Source organism: Notechis scutatus, chromosome 4 (assembly GCF_049901735.1).
Source record: "Notechis scutatus isolate UNSWTSFEM ecotype Mainland chromosome 4, rNotScu1.2, whole genome shotgun sequence".
NCBI lineage: Eukaryota > Metazoa > Chordata > Lepidosauria > Squamata > Elapidae > Notechis > Notechis scutatus.
Window position 1 is genome coordinate 107,908,395 of NC_142012.1, and position 27,612 is coordinate 107,936,006.

Sequence of the window (27,612 nt, forward strand, 5' to 3'; positions counted from 1 at the left end):
GCCTTACCTAGACAATTAGAGAGATCTAAGTGTCCCCAGATAAGAGGAGGTATAGGATGAGGGAGTCTGATGGCATCTCCCAAACTCTGGAATAGTTTCCTTCTGAAAAACAATCCATGGTTTTCCAGATACACACGAATGATCTCTTCTACAAAGTTTGGAAATTTATGTGCAATATGACACAATTTTGAATAATTTTAACTTTTTACCTTTACTTGCTATTGTAATTAACTTTGTTCTAATTTTGTATTGTTTTTACTATGTAAATTCTGTAAGGTGTCTAGAATCTAGACAGTTTCAGTCAAATAAAGTTGATAAACACAAGCAAATACCCGATGAAGACTATAATGTAGAATTTTTAAAAGCATGACTTTCCCTATTTATTTATCTAATTTAGTTATTGCTCTCTCACTCTTAGCTAATATCCACTGTCTTTTTGTCCCAACTCTGATATAGGTATAATTATAGATTTTAGTTGATTGAAGAATATAGCCAAAGTACTTATTAATTTATTGGATTTATAAGACCTTTTATTTTGTAGAACTGAAGGTGCACACATGTTCCTTCCTCCTATTTTCCTTACAATTAAAAAAAAAGTGAGGTGAGTAAGAGAGAGCGAAAGCTTAGAGTGAGTCACCTAGTCAGCTTCCATGCCTAAGGGAGAACAAACTTTATTTGTTTGATAAATTATAAATAAATAAATGGTAAAATGCTGTTATAATTTCATCCCCTGCAAGAATATTGCTAAAGGTATTGAATAACATTGTTGTGCCTCACAAACAAGCATCTCTGTAGATAGAAGTCCAATGTTTACATAGCTGTATTCTGAGTTCAGATTGTTTTTTGCCGTTTTCAGAAATTGTGTACTTACTAAAAATGAACAAATTACAGTGAAGTTAAAAAATGGAGCCACCATTTCTTTCATGACAAAACACACAGTATATATTTGAAGTGTCTATTGTGCTCTGGAAGCTATAAAAAAGACAACCATGATTTATAACATAATAAACATTTTAGTAGTATTTCTTCTCCCTGTATCTGTCAGAAGAATGGCATAGAAGCTGATATTTTTTTCTGTTATAAAAGTCAGCAACTTTAAATGTCCATTACAGATGCAATTTTAATAGCAGCCTTTTTTGTTAGAGGACATAGATGAGTTTATTGCAGATTGTAACTGTTAAGAAAACACTTCAATTAACCCAGAGCTACTTATTCAAGTGTCCTATGGCCAGAACGGCTGGATATAAATCAAAATAACAAAAACAGCAATGTGTTTGATATTTTTTATTCACTCTTGAGTCTAGATGTATCACCAGGTTTATAATTCATAAAGCCAGACTTCTATTTAACTTTACATTTATTTGAAATTATCCCTTATCTCTGGAACCTGCTTATTGTGCTTTATGATAAAATGCTTGTTGGTTTTGCATCTTTTTGGGGAATATGAGAATTGATAAGAATTTGGGTTTTATTTTAAAGCAGTTAATAGGAAAAAGACCAGGGTATAACTGACAGGATAACATTTAGCAGGCTGCCTGGCAGAAAAATGATATTAAATTGCTATAATTTGGAAATGTCCCAGTGACAAATGTACACAATGATCATCTTGTGTTTCCGTTCTTGGCACATTTATTAGGTGCCTTGTCATGTTCTCTATTTGAAATAAAGAACAGATTTATGTAGGTAAAGCATTTTAAAAGAGTTGATAAATTTGTATGCTTAATAAAGCCATGCATTTTTGTTGCACTTCAGTTTTGCCAGCTCTTTCATAGCTCCCCTGAATACATTCCAAGAAGTCCTTTCTGACTGTATTTTTTTCTTAATTATTTTTTAATTATTATTTACTAGAAATAGAAATCATGGAAACTCATATAATGCAAATGTTGTTTTAATTAAAGCATGTTATGAGGGATGGGCAGGATGATGAATAATAGAAACATTAAAAGCTAAATCAAAAAGAGCTTCAGTTTTTGGCTGAACTATCACAAACTATAACTACAAAATTGTGAAGAACTGTTTAGTAGCATTCTTTAAAATACACAATGTTTTGGTATTTTATCATTGACTGCATTGTGCATAGATAAAATCTATAAAAGAAAATAAATGAATTGCAACAATATTGTGATTTTGTTCCCACACTGTAGGAACCTTACAAACCAAGTCCTCCTCAGAAGCCTTTGCCAGCTAATCCTCAGAAGAACAAAGCCGTTCAGTTTGATCCTGTTTCTAGGACAATGTTTGAGCTTCCAAAACCTAGGCCTCAAATTGCTCCTGTCAGGTTAGTTTGGTTGTCTCTTAGTATGTTTCACACTAAGCTTTTGATGGAAGTTACCCAAGTCAGATTTTATGAGGACCATGATGCACAAAGTTGCTTAATTTTGCAATAAACATGTCACGTGAAGAATCAACTTCAGCATAAACTTCACCATCACAGACTGGCAGTACACAATGTAAAAAAAATTCCTTTTCTCTACCCTGAACTTTGACTATTTAATTTAGCAGGTTTTAATACTGTGGAAAAACAATTTCTTGTCTTATCCCCCAAATCATAATTTTAATACTTTTAATATGTACGCTAAAGAGATAAACCTGTCCCAGCTCTTTAGTGGTCTAGAGATGGCAATGATCAGAATAAAATATTCCAATATTATGAAAACACACACACAGAGAGGAATTAATTATAATTCATGTAAAATTTAAAATTAAAATATAATTGAAAGACATTAGAAATGAAAGACATCACACCCAAAGTTCTATGAAAGAGATCTTTTAAGCTATTCCCTCCCCAAAGTGGGAAAGCCACAAGCTGCTTTTCCCAGAAAGATCATTTTGGTCAGGCTGATTCTAGCTGAAGATTGTGAAGATAATCTGATACCAGGCTCAGGGCCTAAAGGTTAAAAGCAATAGTTTAAATTGCACTCAGAAGCTGATTGGTAAGCCGTGCAAGCCAGGGGTGGGATTCAAATTTTTTAACAACAGGTTCTGTGGGCATGGCTTGGTGGTCATGTGACTGGCTGGGAGTGGCCAACTCAATATCACTCACATTGTGGCACGCATCTCCTTGCCTGGCCTCTCGTGACTGTGGGGATGCTGCAACAGTCGTAAGTGTGAAAAACGGTCATAAGTCACTTTTTTCAGTGACATTGTAACTTTGAATGGTCACTCCACAGAAGCAAAATACCAGCAAAGGAGGGGGGAAAAAACTCCAGGGACGTTCCTGAGACAGGAAGTCTAGTCCAGCCAAGAATGTAATAAGGGTTAACGGAGAGGCAGTTTCTGTAAGCAACACCAAAATGTTTCCTTCCTGCCTTCCTTACAGGATTAGGCCAGTAATTTCTTCTAACAACTGGTTCTCCAAACTGCTCAGAATGTTAACAACCGGTTCTAGCAAATAGGTGCAAACCAGTAGAATCCCACCCCTGGTGCAAGCACTGTATTATAGTGTAATGTGCTCCTTTCAGATGTTAGGAAACCTATGGGCCACAGCATTCTGGGCCATTTTAAAGCAATCCCTAACTAGAACCTAACAACGTAATCCAAATGGGTGGCAATAAGGCCATGAGCTGCTGTTGCAGCAAAGTCTCTTGTCCTGGGTGCAGCTGCACACACACATGTACGTACACATGCACACCCACATCCATCTGCAGCCTCCTGAAATTAAACTTGATGGTGCAGATGGATGGGCTTCAGGAAAGTGGTCCAAGATATTTATGTGACCTGAAACCATCGCATGCCCATCCCTATAAGTAGCAATTGTTTATTTAATAACTAAGTAAATAAATATCTTAGTAATTCCCAATTTTCATGTATTTGTCTTTTTTGTCCCTTGACCCTCTTCTGTTGAACAGGCCTGCACCAAAACCTCCACTTCATGTGCCTAGGCCCTGCAATGCTGTCTATATGAAATGAAATGGGGGGAAATGACCATTTTTATTCTGAAAAAATAGAAGTTTGCACTATTTTTCAGCTGGAAATTAATATTTTTATATCAACCAATAGAATGTTTAATGTTCTATATCCCATTGTTTTAAGAACTCTGAGCTACTGCCTTTGGTGCTACAGTGTGTGAAGGTGGTTTGCGTCCTTGCTCAGGTACTAATAAATTATTAATTTATACTCATATTTATTACAGTGCAGAGCACTGTAGTAAATATTATTTCATCATAATCAAGTTTTCCTAGGATGGAAGCCATTTTTATGACGTTTAAGCAGTCTTGAACCATCCTTCATTTTAAATTTCACAGCAGGCTATATATATATAATACCTCTCAGTGTTTGTTGTTCCATTTAGATCTATTCTTTGTAGGATGCTGACTAGGACTGAAATAAAATTGCTGAGATCAAGGGACCAATGAAAGTTCAAATACAGCTATGTTTTTATGGTTTGCCAATAAAAGGCAAAATGGAGGCAAAATGTAATTTGTGGTGTACAATTTACAGGAAGGTAAAGCAAACAACTGCCAATGCTGTTCCTATTGACATTCCATTAGAAAGATGGAAAAATACTATTTGCAAAAATCAAGAAATACTGTTTTTCTTATAATTTGAAAGTTTATAGTGAGCAAAGGCAACCAAAAAATCACTGTAATTATGCATGTACCAAATGGAAGTCCAACCTACCTCTAGTGAACTGTGCATATGGAACATAACCATCTTTGGAGAAAATAATATAAAATGTCAGTTGTACAAAAGTTATTTCCATCATCATGGTACAGATGCACGTTAAATATACACTGAATTATCTCTTGAGGCTTAAATACCTATCCCAAGATCAGCAGTTTTATCCAGTACCCAGAATCCATTTTCAATTGTAAGAGTCTCAAGTATATTTCTTGTATTTATTTCAGTTCTATAACATGTCAGTCATCTGTTCCAGAATTACAATGGGTTAGAGAAATCTTCAGATTAATTGTACTAACACAAGTGATTTCTTTTTTGTAATACACAAAAATATAGTTATCCATAACTGTATATCCTAACTCACTGTACTGTAATGTTAAATGCCTGTTTTCCAAGATAGTGTATAGATTTTCAAATAGCTTTTAAAGTACTGTATATTGAACACCATTTTAATTAGAAATGGTGTGTAATTTCTATCATAATGTATTTTTCAATTTTTTCGGTCTTCAGTGTTTATGTATCTGTATGTGTGTGAGTATAGATATATACACATCTGCATGCACACGATGCCCATGATGCATCGATGCCACATGATGCCACACAATGCCCATGATGCTCACACTTTGATGGTTTCCACCAATACAGCACAAGCTGCTTATCCTTTTCTTACTTTGTGATGCAACAGACCATATAGCCATAAAACCTATAGGTAGCTTTATAGTTCCGTAACACCCAGTTCAGATGCTTACCTACCATTTATATGATATTTTCATGTGCAGAATAGCAAGTAACTCAGCATGGGTTTACAACCATATTGTAGCAGTAATATTTAAAAAAAAATGTAGCTGTGCACTGTAACAAAAATGCATTGTTTCATACTAAAAGAAAAAATCAACCCAGTAAAATATTTTGTGAAAACCGAGAATACTCACGTGAGAGTACAGTGTTTAGCACTTACAAAGAGTAGATTCCTATAGAGGTGCTGTTTGAGTTAAGCTACCATATTTAGGCTGAAAAATAGCAGACAGCTAGATGGCAACAAGGAGATACACAACTCATTTTGTTGTTGTTGCAGCTCTCTGGTAATCATTCACCCAGTCTTTTGTCTTTCTCAGACATGTGACTCTGCCATGCCATCACTTTTAACTCTTCATCTCCATATGTCCACTGATTTTATAAAAATAATTTAATCAGTTCTTATATGAGGGCTGTTGCATGCCAAACAATTTGAAGAATTCAACACTTCAAAAACATTTTGATATTTACCTGCCTTCCTCTTATGCTGTTCATTAGTTTAATGCATGGTGATGACCAAATATGTAGCTCTGTAATTAGCTACAATAGAAAAGGTAAAGGTTTCTCCTGTCCAGTCGTATCTGACTCTAGTGGACAGTGTTCATCTATGTTGCTTAGCCAAGGGAGCCTTCATTATCTGAAGATATACTTGGATCATCTCCAATTATAAAGAACCACACTTAAGAGGGCAGAATTCTAGTGCTTTTATGAAAATGGCAAATTTTGAGTTCAGCTATCCCAGTAGTATGTACACTGATCACTTAGATTTCTGAGAGAGAAGTAAGTCATTTCCAATTTGTCTTCCTAAAATTTATTGAATTTCCCATGCCTCTAATGTAAATGTAGGCTCTTTCATATGCTGTCCCTTTATGGTCAGAAAGTCTCTACCATTTATTTTCTCCCCTGATAACTAGCAAAACGGCAATTCAAGGCTTATTTCATTAGCAGCATGGATTACTGACCTACCATCTAAAGGATATCATTAACATTATTTTAGCCCAAACAGCAGCTGGGAAGCATAAGATAAATATATTTGTCCTTGGTTTAGCAAGTTTATAAAAAATAACTGCATTTTTTTAAGTGACAGAGCTACATTTATTTTTTCCTTTCTCATAAAAATATTTAATCAATTGGATCCCTATATTTTACATATTTCCTATTATTATAAATTGACCAATAATATCATCTGTTAATACATAAAACTGCTTTGAATTCCCAGACCTTGGGTCATTCCAGTTGTATATGTAACATGTTATTTTCCAAAGTCACTTATCTTTGCTTCCTAATAGAGAGAACCAAGACAAAATGATCTTTATTTCTTTTTTGGTGCCTAATTTAACTTTTCAATTATTATGCTCTGTATCTAGGCAACAAGAGCAGTGATACCTAGAAAGAAATCAGTTAAAAATATCCGTATCTCAAAATAAAGCAAAGTGAAATTATCTAGAAAACAATTTGGTTTATAAACCTTGCATATGTTACCAAGTAATAATTGATATTTTAATTTATAAATCATTTGGAAATATTAATGTAATATTTATGCTAAGTAGGAAGAGTTATTGATGATTGTAGAACTCAGTTTTCTAAAATGAGATTTGGCGAGTGCTATTAGGATTCTTTATAATTCATGCCTCTTGAATAGTTGTAGGTTTTCTGAGAGCATTGACCCTCCGTTCTCCAAGAAAATTAATTCTATTTAACTGTCACTCAAAATAAATTTGTAATTGCTTATTAAAAAGATGACACTTATTTCACCTAGCAAGAAACCCAGGAAGAGACTGCCTATAAAAATATTGAACTATGTAAGATTTAGTCTTTTTTTTGGTATTATATTAATTCCCCATCATTTTTTTCCTTTTTATTTATAAAAAAAGTGGAAGCAAAACTATTTAAGAGATATAACCTTCAGTTAGAAGACACTATGCATTCTTAGTGTCCCAATCTAGCAGGCATTGTAGACGTGAGGTTGTGTACTAACTCTGTGTAGGTCCTCACAACATCTACAATGTGCATAAGTTAGGCAGGAGTCAAATGCATATCACAACCAAAATCAGCAGATGATCCAGCCAATTTGATCTGATCTAGCATTATATAAGTGGGAAGAAACACTGTTCTACCTGTCTGTTACTGAGTCCATTATTCCTTATCACAAAAGGAGTCAATAAAAGTATCAATAAACTTAAGAGAATATTTTTTTTAATTACAACAAAGCACATCATTTTACTTTTACAGCTAGAGTTGTAATACTACTATTTCCTGAAACAGGTCTTCCTCCAGAATATTTGTAGACCTCATCTTGACCAAAGCAGGTGCCTAGCCCAATCTGTGATGTTTTCAATCATCGCTTTGTTGGTCTGCATTGGGGCATTTTAGGATATGTAGGATATTAAGCCATCTTATTTTTCCCTCCAAACAATTGGGGACTACTCCAGCTTGAGAGCAAATCTCATGCCATTGGAAGCTGTGCTTTGGAGAAAAAAGGGGGTTGGTGGTTTGGACATGATAATCTCCATACCTGGAGGTTGTGGCTTTAGAAAGAGGCAGTTTTCAAAAGAAAGCCCTCGTTTTCAAAAGATTATTTGCTATGGTCATGGTCCTGCTGGACTTTTTTTCTGATGAAGAGGAAGAAAAAAAGCTAGGGACATCTAGGAATAATAACTCTGGTGGGATTGACTCCAGTGGTGGGTTTCCAAATTTTTTCCTACTGGTTCTATGAGTGGTTCTAAGCACATGCGTAGGGCTCAAAGACAGACCTCTGTCAACGCTGGTAAGTTGAGCTGTTTTTTAGCTCAGCTGAGGCGCGGCAATCCGCTTTGCCACGCGAATTAGCTGAGCTAAAGAGAATATAGAAGAGGTAACCGTGGGGGCGAGGCCAATCAGAGGTGGTATTTGCCGGTTCTCTGAACTGGTCAAAATTTCTGCTACCGATATGCCAGAACCAGTCCAAACCGGCTGAATACCACCTCTGATTGACTCCAGCACTGTTGTAGCCAATTATTCCCACTTCACTCTTACTGAAGTAGATACAAGTAAGAATCGCTGCCTGAATCTTCTATCTGCCTCTCAGATTCTTAAATCGATTCACCTGGTCCTGAACAAAGGTGTGTTTTAAAGATACAGCAGTCAAAGGCTGGCTGGCCAAAAAGCAGGTCAATACAAAAGTAGACTCTAAGAGGTAACGAACAAGCTGTTCATATGGATAAACATTTGCATGGCTGATTTTTTTAGGCCTCTGTCATTACCTCCATAGTATAAACATTTTCCTAGGATCACATAGCTATTGTGTGAAACCAGAAAAAGTCGGGACATCTTTAAGGCTTTGGCAGGTGCAACAAGCAACTTCAAATTCTACCTGAACCACATTTACTTTAGATACAAATGATTTTACATCCCCATTAATAATTGAGAACTGGTAGGATAATGCTCTTGATTGGTACATAACAAATGCTTATAAATTACTTTCTGAACTACAATTAATATAAAAAGAAAAAAGCAACAGACACAGAATGTGTCCAGTTCTGGATACAAAAAAGGACAACAGCAAATTGGAATGAGTTCAAAAGAGAGTTACAAAGATGTTGAAGACTGTGGAAACAAGCCCAATATACAACAGTTAAAAGGTCTGAGAAAGGCTGACAAGATAACGACCATTCTTCAGACATCTAAAAGGTGAGATTTATTTTCTACTCCGCCAAAGCATTGGACTGGAAGCTGTAGGCGTAAACTAAGAAGGAAGCAGAATTAATAAGTTTCAGGTACCTTCAAACTTAAAACCTAAACAGATAATCAATCTGTGATTACATATTTACTGCATTTAACTTTTCTAGCAAATGAACTATCAGTAATTTAAAAATATTTTTGAAACTAAAGGTAATGAAATAAGAAAAGAGAGAGATTTGAAAGTACATGCAGCAATGTTAGGAACTGCGCCTATCCCAAAAGAAATATTTTTATGCGGAATATTTATTGTTCAGACATGTTTTACAGCAAGAAATGGATTGCATGAGATGCAATGTGAGCTGCCTTTAGGACTCATACTATGGAACAAGAGATCCAAACACCATTTCTTCTTTACTAAAGGAACAGCAACTGATGTATAATTTGAACTGTTGCTATCGTGACTCTTGAAACATTTTCACATTCAATGAAATTAATTATTCTATTTAATGTGTGTGTGTAGAGTTATTTTAACAAAATCATTCTATACACTATACATGTATACTAGAATACATTCATTTTTATGAAATACATCTCTACAATGGTTGCAATTTATATTTGCTTTATTTGATATACAACACTATATTACAGTTTATCTTCTTTCTGTCCAGACCATATACATATATATGTTTCAATATCAGGACACTATATATTATTTTAAATATTTTATATCAAATAAATTGTAAATACACATTTAGTTACCTGTTATTTTTTATTTTATTAAATGATTTTTCAAATTGAGATTTATTGAGGAAATAAATGTTTATTTATTCTGCAGTTCAAATAGGGCATCCTTTATAAATCAACACATTTAACTAAGAATAAAGATTTTGTTTTACATTTAACAATTCAATTGTATAAAGACTTATTGAGGAATAAATCTCTTTAAAGTCAGTAATTTTTAATGCATATTGCAGTTATTTAATAAGTATGGCCTGAGAATGTTAGGAAAAAAGTAATTAGGCAGCTAAATTTATCAATTTCTTCTTTGGCAGAGAAGACATCACACTGAGCATTTCTTATATTGTTCACTTGATAAATAAGACAATATTGGTTGGGTCAAAATTCTATGCAACTCAGAATGCATAGAGGTTCTAGATCACAGTACATGTCTTCAGGATAAAACATTTTCAAGTCTTCTTGAAAATTATGCCATACAGCTACAGAAATAAGATGGAAAATAAGTCTAAAGCAACTATTTCATTAGAAGATAAAGATACATTTGTTTTATATAGTAAACAAATTCTTGGTGCTGATTGCTATGTTCACAACAAAGATTGAAAGGAAGCGTAGAAATCAACTACTATCCTTTTATCATTCTGAAAAAAAAGAAAGAAAATAATCACATCGTTTCAATTGCAGGAAGATGAGAAACAATAGGTTTCTGCTAACAGGTAAGACACTAAGTTAACTTTTATTTAATATGAAGATGTTAATGGACACAGTTGGAGGAAAATTAAAATGTAATTACAGCGTTATCAGCCTGAAGGAAGAGAAATGTTTATTTGAGCTACTGATATTGTTTATGCTATTCATATATTGTAATTTATATTGTATATAAATTTGTTGCTGCTGTTAAGATCTTGACTGAGAGAACAATAAATTTCTCAGTCATAGCAAATCTTTGCTACTGTGATTGAAATAATGATTAAAGTCATCAGGACAAATGGATTTATCAGACATATTTATTTCTCTGAAGCAGAAAACAGGATTACATAGCAGAAGGAGAAAAAAATCCATTCCTGGATTTCCTCTGCTGCTTATTGGCCATATCCTGTAGCTATCTACTTCTACAGAGATACTTTGACCTCAGAAAGCCTGAGAAGAATCTCAAGTTCTCACCTCTGTACATGAGAATAATTCAGATCAACTAGATAGCCACTCTAAATTTATTTCCTCTTATTGCTTTGCAATCAAACTGGAATCCAACATCAACAAAAAAAGCCTCAGGCTTCCTATCCCTCCTGTGCAGAGATATTGTAAACTTGTTTTATACCACCACCACCATATGGGGCTGCTATTTCTAAAAATCTCGCATATGGTGGATGTCATTTATAATGCTGCAGAGAGTATTCAGAAGGATATTATACAAAGTGTATTGATAAGTGTGAAAGCACCTTTCTTGGAAGGATAGAAATAGTAATGTCCCTGGAAAGCTGACTTATCCAGACAATACTGCACAATTCACAGACAACAATTTGGCTTGAGATTATCCCTGAGGCAAAGTTCATGTAGAGAGGACCCCAAAAAGCCTTCAAGCTGCCTGAGCTACTAGAAGTCAGTTCTGTTTCAGAGTTTTGAAGAGAAGAAAAATCAGCAGAGATCAACAAAGAGAAATAGAGAGACTAGACACTTGCTTGATTACTTTGAATCTGTTTTGATTTTTCTATCCCTAAATATTCAAGGGACTGGGCAGAATAAATCTCCCCAGGTTCTCCCCAGGTTTTTCATTAACGACTTAGATGAGGGAATAGAAGTGGAACTTACCTAATTTGCAGATGATACTAAGCTGGCAGGAATAGCTAACACCCAAGAAGATAGGCTCAAGATCCAGATGGATCTTGACAGACTAGAACACTGGGCTGTATCTAACAAAATGAAGTTCAATGTAGAGAAATGTAAAGTCCTACACTTAGACAAGAAAAACCAAAAGTACTGGGGTGAAACCAGGCTCAATAGCAGTAACTGTGAGAGGGATCTTGCAGTCTTAGTGGACAACCAGCTAAATATGAGCCAGCAGTGTGCAGCCACCGCCAAAAAAGCTAATGCAATCCTAAGTTGTATTAACACAGGGATACAGTCAAGATCAAGGGAAGTACTAATACCACTCTATAAAGCCTTAGTAAGACCACACCTAGAGTACTGCATCCAGTTTTGTTTACCATATTATAAAAAAGATGTTGAGACTCTAGAAAAAGTACAGAGAAGAGAAACCAGGATGATTAGGGGACTGGAGGCTAAAACATACAACGAACGGTTGCAGGAACTGGGCTTGGCTAGTCTAGTAAAGAGAAGGACCAGGGGAGACATGATAGCGGTCTTCCAATATTTGAGGGGCTGCCACAGGGAGGAAGGGGTCAAGCTATTTTCTAAAGCTCCTGTCAGCCAGACAAGGAATAATGGATGGAAACTGAACAAGGAGAGATTTAACCTGGAAACAAGGAGAAACTTTCTGACAGTGAGAACAATCAACCAATGAAACAGCTCGGAAATTGTGGGAGCGCCATAAGTTGAGACTTTCAAGAAGAGATTTGACTGCCATTTGTCAGAAATGGTGTAGGGTCTCCCGCTTGGGCAGGGGGTTGGACTAGATGACCTACAAGGTCCCTTCCAACTCTGATTATCTGTATCTGTAATTGAGCTCTACACCTTTGGAGAGTCTAATGTTTGCTTTTATGTTACTCACTAATCAGCTCACTATTTGTTACCCATTTGTGTCAAAAAAGGCTCTGCCAAGGTGATAAAACATTTTACTTGTTCAGGTATTGTAAGAAATTCAAAATTATAACCATATTTCTGAAAACAACCACACTGGTTCTATTACATCACACGTTTTAAATAGTAATTGTGAATCTTGACATGTCCAGAAAAGCTAGATCTCTACAAAATTAGAAAAAGTTTGGGTTTTAAACTTTTATGTGCTTGGTGTCTGAGATCTATTTTGCATCACTGATCATTCTATAACAATATACTTTGAAAAATTACTTCATGTTGCTTATGTTAAAGAACAACAATTGAGGTAAATTCATATCCAATTACTATGGCAGAATCTGAACTTAATAAACGGTGTGCTTATGATATAACATGGAAATTTGGCTCACATTCTGGTATAAAAGAAGAACTTTTAAATTGTTTCCAAAGTTGGGTTATCTTTTAAGAATAAATACCTAATGCTAAAGAACAAGAGATATTCAGCTGGAGGGGGAGCAACAGGTTGAAACTAAACCCTGGCAAGACCAAGTGGCTCTGAGTTTGTGGTTCATTGGCTGAGGGAGAATTGCTACCTTTGGTCTTGGATGGGATGGCGCTACCCCAAACAGACCCTGTGCGTAAACTGGGGGTTCTCCTGGACTCATGACTCCTGCTCGAAGAACAGGTGGAGATTGTGGCCAGGAGGGCCTTTGCGCAACTGTGGGTTGTGCACTAGTTACGCCCTTTCCAGGACGAACAATCCCTATTCACAGTCACTTATGCCCTAGTAATTTCCCATCTTGACTATTGCAATGCGCTCTACATGGGGCTGCCCTTGAAGAGCATCCAGAAGCTCCAGTTGGTGCAAAATACAGTGGCCCACATGGTTTTGTGCAGACCCCAATGTGCACATGTATCACCTCTCCTACGGGAGCTGCATTGGCTGCCAATTTGCTTCCGGGTGCAATTCAAGGTGCTGGTTGTCACCTTTAAAGCCCTTCATGACTTGGGACCAGGTTATCTGAGGGACTGTCTCTTGCTGGTCACATCTACCTGACCCATCAGAGCGGGGAGGCAGGAAATGCTGTGGGTCCCATTATCAAGGGAGATATACCTTATGGGACCCAGAAGAAGGGCCTTCTCCGTGGTGGCTCCCTCTCTCTGGAACATTATTCTCCCAGAGATTAGAGTGGCCCCACTCTAATACTCTTCCAGAAGGGACTGAAGACCTGATTCTGCCAACAGGCCTGGAGAACCCAGAGCGGAATGGAGCCCATTAAATGGCTCGTGTGTGATCTGCAGTCACCAGGACAGGGGATGGAGAGTGATTTTATTATATTATACTATATTAATTTATTTGATTCTTTTTATTAGTTTTATTGTTTTAAATGTGGTTTTATATTCTGTAAGCCACTTTCATTCGCCATGGGCGACTAGGCGGCAATATAAATTGAATAAATGTAAAGGTAAGGTAAGGAATGAAGCTTGGCTGTAATAGTAATGTTAATTTGTTTTAGCAAATGCAGTTTGAGGCAACAAATTGAATTGGGAGATAAATGAGAATGGGCCAATTATTTTTCCAAATGTTTCATTTGTATTTTATATCTTCCTATATTAATCTCTATCCCTTTCTAGAGATACAGAGAACAAGGGGAAAATGCTTTACTGCAAAAATGTTATGAGAAACTTAGATGTCTCCTTACGTTATTATGCTCTTCTGGTTAGAAAGAGAAATCCCGAAGATTAGTATAAAGAGTTCTACATTAAAATCTCCAAGAGATCCAAATTCTTTTCTGGAACCTGTCAGCAGAAACGAAAAGAAGGAGCAGCAGTATTTTTTTTCTTTCCAAAAGGTAATTTTTTTTCTAGCTCTAGTCTAGAGGTTAGAAAATTCCCCTTTCCACTTACCTACAATATCTCTATTTTCTTTCTTTGGCATCAGAGATTCGAAATTGGGGAACTGAGGTTTTTAAATAATTCTTATGAGCTGTATATAGCAGTTTTGAGGTTGAATCTCCTCAATGGTTCTATTCTACAGTCATAGAATAACCTCTCTAAACCCATAAGACTATACCTTAAATTGCATTGTGAATTGCATTTCATAAAGCAAAATAAAATGTAGGTAGAAAATATGCCCAGTGAAATTTTGAGTAGGTTTTAGACTCACATGTGTGTGGAAAAAATTGTAGCATTTCTTCCCTTGACTTTAGAATATAGGAAGAAAAATGGTTATGAATCCATTCCTACTTCATTAGATCAAAACAATTATTGAATCCAAATGGAAATCCCAGTAGATTTCAAATGGCTTGGGGATGTCAGGCTTTAACAGAAATATTAGAAATGTAGCTGGTTACATTGATTCTCACCTTTAAACAGGAATATAGTCTTTGGAGAACAGTCTACATACAGATATAAATTCAGTTTGGCCATGTAAAACAAATTCATTTTTTTCAATCAAAAAACATTGATTTCATTAACGATTTACAATTGCAAATTGTATTTTACAATACAATTCCAAACATCTAAACAGAATTTCCACTTCAATGAAATATATTCAGAGAGAGGTCTGAACAGTCTAATGCCCTAACAGAGCACCCCAATGAATGTTTACTCAGAAATAAATCCCACTAACAGACACTACTCTCAGTCTTAAGTGTCTGTTAGGATGGCATGCTTTATTATGGGGACTGTGATTTCTGCTTCAGCTGCCTCTCTATACAAGACCAAGTTACAACTACTATACTCCTGGCTGATGTAAAGCTGCACTAGCCTTAAGTACTCAGAATTATATGAGCAGTCTTTGATTATGTTCAAGATCCTGACCATGAGTTATTTCCTACTTTGTCAATTGTTATTCTCAGCGTGTTCCATTGCAGAAAACCTGTTACACTAAAACCCTGCACTGCAACTCCCTGACATTGGTTGCTTTAATAAACTGGTTCTTACAGTTTGTCCTTAGCTGCTTGATTCTTGAAAAAACAGAGGATCCAGGTAGCTGAGGGAGGGGCGGGAGGAATAAGCATATGATAGGAGCAGGAGCAGGGTGATTTATTTATTTTGCTCTAGACATATACCTTTAATAGAATCTACTTTCCAAACAGAAAATGTTTTCATTGACATTAATCAGATTCATGGTTGAGAAAAGAGTTAAAATGCCCTGATTCCGTGGTTCCTATCCAGCTAGTGAAAAATTCAAGCAGGACGTATCATGTGACAAACTCCATACTGAGTTGTGCTAATTATAACTAGCATTTGGGTTTTAAAATCAATCTCCAAAGGATAGAAAAACATGTTATTACTGTAAAAAGATCATTAAAGAAAGACAGTTTTGAAATTCAGATAAATGTAAAATGCCAGAGAAAATCCTCAAGAAGGAAGCATTTTAATCAAAGTGTCCAAGAATGATTAAAAAAAAATTTACAGGAAAAAAGCAAACAAGCAGAAATCAATCTTCATAGTCTCACCTTCCTGGGAAAAAAAGATTAAGATGCACTTTCTTCACATAATGGGGAAGATGCAAGATCAACAGCTGTATTGCTTAATTGCTTTTTCTTTTCTTCTATTATTGAAACCACACTCTTAAAAAAAAAAAAGGAGCAAGTTAATCACCAGGGGATAAAGAATGTTTAAAAAAACTAGAAATGAGTAATTCAAGAAAGATAGATCCCTACCTGTCTGTTCAAGCCTTTGGCCATGTCCAGAGCACCCTTACCAAACTGAAAAATAACACAACAAACAAATGACACATTCAACTTACTTTTTAAGTATGTGTATGGAGAGAAAGAGAGAGAAACATAATACCTCATTTTTAATATCAGGATCTGCTCCCTTCTCTAATAATAATGCAACCAAATCTTCATGATTATTTAAAGCTGCCACCTGTAAGACAAGGAAAGAAAAATATGTCATTTAATGTGACATCTTTTTCAGCAACTGGGGAACTTAAGGAGGATTTTTTGCACAAGACAAAAGTCATACTAAATGCCACTTGTGTATAAACACTCTCTAAATCTCATATGTCGTTTGCCTTTTGCAATGAAAGTATGCAAAGATTTGAATGTGTTGAAAATAAATATGTTCACTGAGGGATTCCTTCAATTTCTTAGGTAGCAAATTTGTGATCTGAAAAGCACTCAAAGAATCCACTGACAAACCTCTGTATTATCTTTCAATCAGAATAGAGCTGGAAGGGACCTTGGAGGTCTTCTAGTCCAACCCCCTGCTCAAGCAGGAGACCCTATACCCGTGATGGCTAACCTATGCCATGCGTGCCATGTCTCAGGGCACGCCAGCCATTGTCCGTTGCTCTTCCAGGAGTGTTGGAAACTGGAAGAGCAGCTCCCAGACGCACATGTGTGCCGGCCCCTGGTCTTCTGGTTTCTAACGCACATGCGTGCGCAAAGACTAGCTGGCCAGCACGTATGTGCGCGTTAGAAACTGGAAAACCAGGTAGCCGGCATGCCTGCGCATGTTGAGAGCTGCTCTTTCAGTTTCTGACATGCACACACTCCCATTTTGGCACTTGGTGCTGAAAAGGTTAATCATCACTGCCCTATAACATTTCAGATAGATGGCTGTCAGTCTTTTCTTAAAAACCTCCAGTGATGAAGCACCTACAACTTCCGAAGGCAAGCTGTTCAACTGGTTAATTGTCCTCACTGTTAGGAAGTTTCTCCTTAATTCCAGATTATTTCTCTCCTTGATTAGTTTCCATTCCTTTTGGTGCTTTGGAAAATGAATTGACACCCCCTCTTCTTTGTGGCAGCCCCTCAAATATTGGAATACTGTTATCATGTCACCTCCAGTCCTTCTTTTCTCTAGATTGGCCATACCCAATTCTTGCAACTGTTCTTTATATATTTTTGTCTCCAGGCCTTTGATCATCTTAGTTACTCTTCTTTGCACTTTTCCCAAAATCTCAACATCTTTTTGTAATGTGGTGACCAAAACTGGATGCAGTATTCGTGTGGTCTTACTAAGGCTTTATAAAATGGTACTAACACTTACTGTATGCAGGTATGTACCTAATGTCACTAGAAATTGAGATCATTACATTGGACTTGACTTTTTAATGAGCTTTAATTGTTTCATTTATAGTCAAAACAGTGCATATGAGAAGAGTTTTAATCCCAAATGGAGTATTATTCTTCATGAGCTTCTCATCAATTGCCATTTCTTTTATATGCCACAGTTGTTTCTCTGCATAAGGTTTCCCCCTCACAGAAAAGATACAAAAGAAATAGAATTCTCCAGAGAACAAATACACAACTCTCTTTCTTTTCAGTGAAAATTAGTGTTTGCATTCTGTCATATAAGTGCTGTTATATAAGGACAACTGAGATAATACAGGCATTATCTAATTAGTTATTCTAGAGAAATCAACAAATTTCTTCATTTTCTGCCTTGGGCATAAGCACAGTATCATATTCTTGACTGCTGCTTTTTCTATTGCCTTTCAATTTTGTGTTTCTGCCAAAGACAGAGAAACAGGCAAGAATGGGCAATTTCCTGCATAAAAGGCAGGCCAGCAGCATAATGGGGCAACTTGCCCTGGCCAATTTGCTGCGGCCAACTTGCCACAGGACAACTTAACAATTCTATTTAATTATTTAAAATTAAAAAAAAATACTTTAATTTTCATTGTTCACATTTCATTCTGTCCACCCCTTTTGCATCCTTTCTTTGGTGATTCTATTCCACCATTTCTTTGATATTAATAATTCTTGTCCCACAGTGAGTTGTCCTGTAGCAAATTGGCTGTGGTGCGTTGGCTGCACCAAGTTGTCATATTCGGTTAGCAGATCCAGTAGCAAGAAGATCTTAGGATTTCATTGTGGCAAATTTGGGCACTCAAAAAAAAAAAAAAACTGAACAGAAATCATTAATGTGTTTTCTTGTTCAATGTGAGTATTTTCAAATACACTGATTCCATTTACATGTTCTCTTTGTAGTATATATTTAAAACATATGTATGGTCCTAAAAATGTAATTTGCAAGATCATTAGAACTAATTTATTCTCCAGCAACTGAGGACATATTATGTAAGTATATTGAAGTCCACTGCTTTCTAAGAATTTTGTTGATAATTCTATAGAGGTAGTAAAATAGGCCTCTATAGGAGGGAACTGGATATTAATTGGCAATCAGAGTTTGTCAGTACTATACTGTACATACTTCCCCTTCCTCATATCCTTAAAGCACCATCCCAAACACCTATTTTTAAGTGCAGAAAAATACTTGCTCACTATGTTGATCGGGGTAAAAACATGATATAGTGCTTTTTGATCTTTATAACATCTACAAATTCAGTGGTTCAGAAAGATGAATTTCCAATAAGAAGGAATAAGAAGCTTCATCCCATTAAAGAAACATCTGAACCTACTCAGACTACTCTATTTCATGCAATAAAGCAGAAATAATATTTTGATGTAAAATGCTTTGGAAGGAGAAATCTAACAGGAAATGAAGTCATGTTTTGAAAATGCCTTGAGCTTGGTAATGGTAAGAAAGAATGTTCTTATTTAGGCATAGATTATGTTTCTATGGACAAATAGGAATAATATATGATATCTGGCAGGCTTTCCACCTATATTTATACAAATATAGAGATAGACTGAACAAGTATCATGCAAATTTCCCCAGATATTTGGGTCAGAAGGTTAGGCTTTTGTTCTGCTCCTGTTGAAGGTTTTGTTTTGATGAGTGGGGGTCCTTGCTTGATCCTAGCAAGGAAAAAGTATATTGTTTGTGCTTTTAACCATCCAGAATCATCTATGTGATATGTGCAGTCATATAATTCAATAAATAAATGTTTTTACTTTTACTTTGAAATTTACTGCTTTTTGTATATAATCAAATGGTATGCAAGTATAGAATGATTTAATAGTCATAATAACAAATTTCAAGTGAACATAAATGAGCAAATGTGCACAACTCAAAGGTAATTATGCTCATAGTGTAATTAATTGGAAATGTTAAAGATGTACAATACTTTCTTTGAAAATTTTACATCTATCACTAATTATTAATGATACTTAGAACTAATTAGTAACGATACCACACATAGCCCAAAAAGTCATGCTGATTGCCTGATTAAGTATGCAAATTGCTATTCTTTAGTTTATTATCTTATTTATTGGACACTCAAATGATCCCATATATCTTAAGACACAGAATAATGTCTCTCCTATTATGGAAAATAAGTTATAATTGAAAACTACTTTTTTCCCAGCAGCAAAGAGCAGGATAACAATGTGAAGAAGTATAATAATATAATGTTCAAGCATTTTTCCTGAGCTTGATTTAAATTTGTCCATTGGGTTGCCAGTAGCATTAATGTTTTTTCCCCAAATGCAAGTTAATGAACTTAAGAGTTCTGGAACTCTTTGAAGCATATGCATAACAATCCATGATAATATTAAAATGTAGGTTCATAATCATAGGGTCATAATCACACTTATTATGCAATGATATAATTGTAACAGCTATTGCTAGAAGCACATGCCATGGTGTTTCATGATGAGCATGTTATAATTTGCCCCTCCCTCCACCCACCTACAAGCACCTATTTTTGACAGTACACTGTGTGCACAATTACTAGGCAAGCTGTATTTTGGAAGATTAATTTTATTATTGAACAACTACAATGCTCTCTGTCAATCCAAAATGTTAATAAACCTCAAACCTGAATATTTAAGAAAATAGAAGTGATGTTATGGCTTTCTTAGGAGACTATCTATGTGTGCACAATTATTGGGCAACTATTAGTGTGCAGAATTATTATGCAACTAAATGAAAAATGAAAATTTTCCCATCTCACTCGTTTATTTTCATCTGTTAAAGTGAGAATAATAAACAAACAATTCAAAATTTACAAATAAACATTTCTGACAGTTCAAAGAAAAATCAGTGACCAATATAGCCATCCTTCTTTTCAATAATAGTCATAAGCCTTCCATTCATGGAGTCTGTCAGTTTCTTGACCTATTGACGATCAACTTTTTGTGAAGCAGCACAACCACAACCCCACCAGATACTATTCAGAGAGGTGTACTGTTTTCCTTCACCATAAATCTCCCATTTAAAAAGTGCCCACAAGTTCTCAATAGGGTTTAGGCCAGGTAACGAAGGAGGCCGTGTCATTATTCTTTCATCTTTAAGGCCTTTACTGGCTAGCCGCACAGTGGAGTACTTTGATGCATGCAATGGAGCATTGTCCTGCATAAAAATCATGGTCTTCTTGAAAGATGCAAACTTTTTCCTGTACCACTGCTTGAAGAAAGTGTATTCTAAAAACTAGCAGGTTTGTGAGTTGATTTTGAGTCCATCTTCAACCCAAAAAGATCCAACTAGCTCATCTTTCATAATACCAGCCCATACCAGTGGAGCTCTGTGCCTGTTACTGATCCAGGCACAGGCCCATCCATCTGATCCGTCAAGAGTCACTCTCATCTCATCAGTCCATAAAACCTTTGAAAAATCTGTATTCAAACATTTCTTGGTCCACTCTTATTGTTTCAACTTATGTGTCTTGTTCAGTGGTGGTCGGATTTCAGCCTTCCTTACCTTGGCCATGCCCTAAGAACTGAACAGCTTGTACTTCTGGGCACTCCAGGTAGGTTGCAGTTCTGAAATATGACAGCACTGGAGGATAATGGGTTCCTGGTAGCTTCATGTTTGGTTCTTTTCAAATCTTTGGCAGTTAAGGTGTGTCTTTTTTCTCAGCATGTTTCTTGTGACCCTGTAGACTATTTGCAGCAAAACATTTGATGGCTCTGTGATCACACCCCAATATCATAACAATTTAAAGAGTGCTGCATCCATCTGAAAGCCTTTGTACAATTTTTGAATTTTCAGAGTCAATTAAATCTCTTTTTCAGCCTATTTTGCCTGAGGAAAAGAAGCTGCCTAATAATTATGCACACTTTGATATAGGTGTTGATCTCCTTAGACCACACCCTCCCTCGTTACAAAAATACACATCACCTGATATGCTTATGCCATTTAAGCATTCAATTTCATACAGCTTGGAGGTGGAAAATATGCATAAAAATGATATGGTCAAAATACTCACTTGTGTAATAATTGTGCATATGGTATAGTATACTCCCCAAATGAATATTGGCCAAAAAGGAGGCTATGGCATTTCAGACATCACTCTGACTGAGGTTTGAGTATATGTTCTAAAATAGTCTGCACCTCGTATCCTTATGTACAAATTTTTATTATCACATGTCATTCAGTAGGCTTAAAAGCAACCACGTACAGAGGAACAACATTATCATTCTGAAGAAGAACAACATCACAAAATGGTGAAAGCCTATTAGGGGATGCCTATGTCCCACAGTAGAATTTAAGTACAATCGCTGAGAATTCTCTACATTCCATCCATCAGATATCCATGAAAACTAAAACAATAACAAAAGGGTGTGCTCAAGCTGATATGGGAGAAAGGAGCATTCTTCTGATTTCCTAGACTATAGTTCTTTCTGTATCTATAACCCAATACTTTTTTCTTGGAGACAAGTGATAATCAAGACAGCCCTGGCACATGTGCAGTGCAAAAAAAAAGATTTTCTGCATCATTCTCCTCCTCCAAATTAAAAATGAATTACCTTTGAATTTATTGTGAATTAAGGTGGACATAATAGTGAATAATGAAGTGAGACCTAGGAATGTTTGAAACCGTTCAAGACTCTCTCATTCTCCTTACTGAGAAACAGTCTAACATGTTACTTAGCGGTACAACATACCATCAGAGGTGTCTTCCCATCCTTATCTTTTACGTTCACATCAGCTCCAGCATTTATTAAAAGTGTGGCTACATCTGTTTTTCCTGATAATGTGCATAATCTCAATAGTGGAGTCCATTCCAAGCCAGAATCTCTTGAGTCAACCTGTTACAGATATAGAAAATCCAGAACCTCAATGTTATTCTCAATAGCATCTATATTTTGTATTTCCTTTTAAAGTTTGCTTTACACAATCTTGGTCTTTTTGTCTTTAACAACTTTTTCAATCTTTCCTATATTAAACTAATTCAATCTCCTTTTCTCACTATAGCCTGCCTCAAAAACTATTTCTTCTATTTTTTTTTTCTCCTGCCACTTGGCATCACTAGTTCTTTTTCCTGCCAGTTGAACAGTCTCATTTTACATTTTACTATCTTTCAGAGTTTTTTATTTCCTGTTCTTCCCGCAGATACAGGGCCTACTATTTTGGATCAACTGAATGTTCATTCATTATTTAAAACAAGAATTGACCGACTAACTTTACCATCTTTAGTATATCTTTAATTTTAATACTTATTGTTTTCATTTGCCTTCATGTGGACAACAGGGGTATCACTACTATCATCTCTAGATTTAAGACCACTTTGTTGATAAAAACAGATTAATAAAAGTAACAATAGTAATAATGGATAAGATGCATGTAATAGTTTTAAAAATGATGTGTATAACAGTTTTAACTTAACTTTAATATAGATTATATAGGACATAATTCAGTGACATGTAATATGAATAAATTATATAAAGAGATTCCTTCAGACTGATAATTATTTATCATTATTTACTATTATTATTTACCCATTGGAGAAAGATGAATGCTCTTAAAATTAGTATTATTTCCAGATTAATTTATATTCTGAGAGGAATTCCAGTTTATATATCTAGAAAATATTGTCAAAAAATAAATTATTTGTGTAGAAGATTTTTATGGTATTCTTCAACATTAAATATCTTCACAGGAAATGCAATTATCAATTAATGGGGATTTGGTTTTCTGAACCTGGAGTTATATCATCATGCTAACATGTAGTAAAGTATTAAATACTGAAGTGAACATTTGGTGTTAATTTTCCAATTTGGGCAACTTTGAAGGAGATGTATATGTAAAACTGTATATGCATGTGTGTGTGTGTGTGTGTGTGTGTGTGTGTATCCTTTGGTTGGATAGACAATATTAGTATCCAAATATACTAAAACTCATTAATCTCTGGAAACAATTAGGACAAATAGAAAGTTATAGCATGTATGGCTAATAAAGAAGATTTAACTCTTTTTCTCATACCAAATTTATGGGGAAATTAGAAGAAGGGGGTAATATGGAAAAATTGGATGGAAGCAGAGACACCTGAGATGCTAGAACAACTTCTTAAATTCTTTAAAAGTAAAAAAAACCATATTAGTTTTTATAATAAATCAATACAATATGCAGATGTTAAGAAATGAGTGGAAAAAAGAATTAGAGGCTCCTACATCATCTAGACAACAGGAAAACATCTTAAATTCAATAGCAAGGGTGTCAATGGATCTGAAATTGCAAGTTATACAACAACAACATAATATTCAGAATTTATTGATCTGTATTACGTTTGTATAGAAAGAGAGTGTCAAAAACAGCATTTTGTTGGCGATGTAATAAGGATAATGTTTCTTTAAAACGTATGTTTCTACCATATCCTATACTTACCAAGATTTGGGAGAAAGTAATGGATCACATAAATATGACTGTGTGACAGAAGCTAAAATTTTCAGATACTATTCTTTTGAACTATATACTTAGTACATGGAATTGACAACTGGACAACATAAATGGATTCTTTATATTCTTATTATGGCTAAAAGACTGATATTGCAAAATTGGAAAGATAAACGTATGGCTGCATTTATTCATTGTATTGAAAACCTGATTGCACATGCTAATTATGAACAGATTACCCATAGATTTAGACTTTGTATAGACAAGAATAATGAAATAGGGGACTCATTTATACAGAATATAGTAGATTAAAAAAGATTTCTTGTAATCTTTGAATGTGTGGCATGGATGAAATCTGTGTAATTACATTCTTCAAAGTGCTGCTGCTACATTACTGCAAATTACATGATTCTGTAATACAAGTATTAACATTAGATGTTGCAAAATTTTAACTCATATACTAAACATAATTCCAATTATATTTTCTAGTATTATATACATGTAGGATAGTGGAAATGCTAGAAAAAAGATCAGAGGAGTATAATTCTAAATATGCAAACATGACCTGTGAACAAATTAATTCTAAAATAAACCACAATAATTGCAGAGCAGTCAAGTATGGCAGTCCGATGTTAACACTTATATTTTGTTGGAAGAATGGCACCTGCCTTTCCTTAAATGCTATTGAATATCAACAGCTTGTAAAAAATAAGATTCTAAGGCTGAAAATCCTACACACTTTTGGAAAGTATCCAAATTGATATAAGAAAATTGAATTTCTCCTTCTGAAAGTAAATCTGAACTCCCACCCCATGCAAAGAAATAAAATATTAGATTGATTTCCTTAATCCTTAATGTTGTAAGGGACATTTGGGAAAGAAATGGTGAACTAAAGTTAGCTCCACTAAAAGTGGAGCCAACAACTGCAGCAGAATGAAAAGACGGTGAGTAGACTATTTCCTTTCTAGAGAGTTGCTCCTAGCAAGGAAGCCACAATAGCACCTTCCAGCAGGATTACAACTCTAGGAAATGAGGGAATAATCACCTTTTTGCTGAAACTGTGATTGGTACCTTCAAAAGGACACTTTGTACGCTTCCTTTTCAAATCACTTTAACAATTGTTTGTTAACTGTTTCTCAGCTATTAGAAACCTTTGGATTAGCAAATTTTACAGTACTGGGTGTTTTCTTTAATCCTTAGCAAAATAAGTTTAAAATACAGGTTTAAGGACTTAAACATTTTTCTTTTGGAATAAACAGCAAAAGAGTGATTAGAACTTTATTTTGGAAAGATACAAGCAGATTAAGGGTTTAGATGCATATGAAATAAGACTCTGGGATTAATTATAAGAATCTTTCCTATGGGAAAATGCTTTTGTTTTGACTTCTCTTTAAAAAATGATAGAATGAAAGTTTGAATATTAGAAAATAGAAAGAATAAGAAGGAATTAAAGATTATTCAAATTTGACTTTATAATACAGAATGGAGCAAAATATTTTAATATTGGACATACTGAAGGATATTTTTTGAACAATAGACCAATAAATTAATTTTAAGAGTATCTGTCTTTATTATATGTTTAAAGATTTTATGGAAGAGGAAATAGTTTCACTGGACAAGATGGAGACTAATTTGAAAGTGGGTAAAATAACAGACTACAAGAATGATATGGAAAAAAAATATACAGTGGATATACAAATAAAACCAGCTAACATTTTAATAATCAAAAGGAAATACAAATTAAAAAAAACCCAAGAGTTACACGAATAACTTTCCTATATTTACAAAAGGGATACAATAAAGCTTTGAAGAATTTTGTGAGAAGGAAAAAAGAAAAAATGAAAAGAAATCAAGCTCTAGGACATTATTTGAAGAGACTAGATCAAGATTATTAGAAGTAAAAATAAACATAAAGTTGGTATATTTAATTAAGGTTAAAATAGATACGTTGTTATCTCCCTTTAATGGTTTTTTTTGTTGATCAGAACTGAATGACAGGCCTTAAGAATTTGTTTGTAGACAAAGATGGGATATGGGAGGAAGAGATCATTTGTATTTTATGAGAAGATAATATGTTATTAAAATTGTTTATACTTGTGATGAAGGGGGAAGTCATTTCGATATATATTTTTCTTTTTCTTTATTATATTCTTATTTTTTCTATTTCTTCTGCATTTTCTACTTTTTTTAGTTTGTATTAGTTTTATTTTTAGAATCTAATATTAATTCTATTTTAAAAATCCTTAATGCTGAAATTATTATTTTTTTCAAAAAGGTATACCAGAATGGTTGCAAAATAGCTGACAGAAAAATGATATACCGGTAAGTTAGAGGAATAATGCTCTCTGTAATACCTGATCTCAAAGATATTCTTTAAAAAGGCTGGAAGACAAACACTGTTCCATTTTGATCTTTTATCCTAATGATCAGGACAACAATTCTTCCATCTAACTAGCCTTTCATACAAATGAAGGTTTTCCTGAAGTAATAGGAAAGGAAATATAGCAGTCTTAATCCATTTGGAGTTATTGTAATGTATATCACAATCCTAAGCATGTATTTAAAAAACTAAGCATAATTAAGTTTAATGAGGCTTATTTTGAAGTCAGCCTCAGAAAAGATTACAGCCTTAGCCCTAGCAATACTGAGCAGTCATTTATGTAAATAAGTAACTTTGTTAGATAAAGCATCGTTTACATAATTAAATGAATTTTATTTTGTTAACACTGTAACTTTGGCTTCTGAAATATGCCTCACAATATTAAAATTATATATGTAAATGTTCTATCTTAAAACATATGGGTGGTATCAGTGCCTTGGATCTATGGGTTTTCCTCCTTTTTTTCTTTATCACAGCCTAGTGTTCTACCATTCCAAAAATATCTGTTAGAGATGGGGAGGGAAGGATCCAAAGAAGACTTGGGATCTAGAAGAGAAATGTAGTGGAAAGGCACAATTAGGCAAAAACAACTTGTGGGAGTGAAGAGATTTTCAGGGGACAGAGAGGACAGCACACTGAGAATATATCTGCTGAACAAAACTCTGCATTGGCAACAAGAAGGGCATCCAGCCATTAAAACACTCTGCTAGCTCCATTCAGTTGTCCAGACTCTACCCTGCAAGGGATTATGGGGTCGTTAAATGATGATGATGATGATGATGAAGGAGGACAGGAGTTGAAATAGAAAAGCATGCTCTTATATTTTAGTTTTTAACTTATTTGATCTCTGTTTATTTTAATGGTTAATGTAATATTTAATGTAATGTAAAGGGAGATGGGAAGGATATAAATTTACTAAATAAATAAATAAATTAAATAATAAATAAATAAATATTTCCACTGCATGAGCTTCTAGTCAAGCCAAACCAGATCAACTTATATTTTCCTTGCTAAATTAAAATAAAATGTAAAGGCATCATTTTAATCTTTTTAATCTTTAAGCTTGTTCTTATTTTTCCATACTGATAATAATGATGAACATTAATAAAAGTTGTAACAGTTTTTCCACTAGGAAAATTAATCCAGTAGTATGACACAGTCCATTTACAATAATTAGATTGTTATAAAAGCATCCCTGCATAAATACA

At 34.7% G+C, this 27,612-nt stretch overlaps 2 protein-coding genes and 1 pseudogene across 5 annotated transcripts in view; 2 read left to right on the forward strand and 1 right to left on the reverse strand.

Moving 5' to 3' along the window:
- ADAM12 (ADAM metallopeptidase domain 12) overlaps positions 1-7,603 on the forward strand; it is a 294,207-nt gene extending 286,604 nt beyond the window's left edge. The window contains exons 22-23 of the mRNA XM_087964323.1: positions 2,145-2,278; positions 3,849-7,603. Coding sequence (XP_087820449.1) covers positions 2,145-2,278; positions 3,849-3,909 — 195 coding nt within the window. The 3' untranslated portion in view covers positions 3,910-7,603. The remainder of the gene's footprint in view (positions 1-2,144; positions 2,279-3,848) is intronic.
- Positions 1-27,612, reverse strand: part of FANK1 (fibronectin type III and ankyrin repeat domains 1) — a 61,232-nt gene that overhangs the window by 7,242 nt on the left and 26,378 nt on the right. For 2 of the 4 annotated variants that reach the window (XR_015749379.1, XR_015749378.1), the window contains 6 exons: positions 22,296-22,439; positions 16,345-16,422; positions 16,215-16,259; positions 16,008-16,121; positions 14,247-14,343; positions 9,926-10,451 (listed from right to left, as the gene is read on the reverse strand). Coding sequence is in view for 2 of the 4 variants with exons in the window: in XM_026667217.2 (XP_026523002.2) it covers positions 16,026-16,121; positions 16,215-16,259; positions 16,345-16,422; positions 22,296-22,439 (363 nt within the window). In the remaining 2 variants the exon portion in view is untranslated. Of the gene's footprint in view, positions 1-9,925; positions 10,452-14,246; positions 14,344-16,007; positions 16,122-16,214; positions 16,260-16,344; positions 16,423-22,295; positions 22,440-27,612 lie in introns of those variants that run through there. The other 2 variants (XM_087964324.1, XM_026667217.2) reach the window with 2 other exon arrangements.
- LOC148130857 (uncharacterized) lies at positions 8,966-13,747 on the forward strand (annotated as a pseudogene).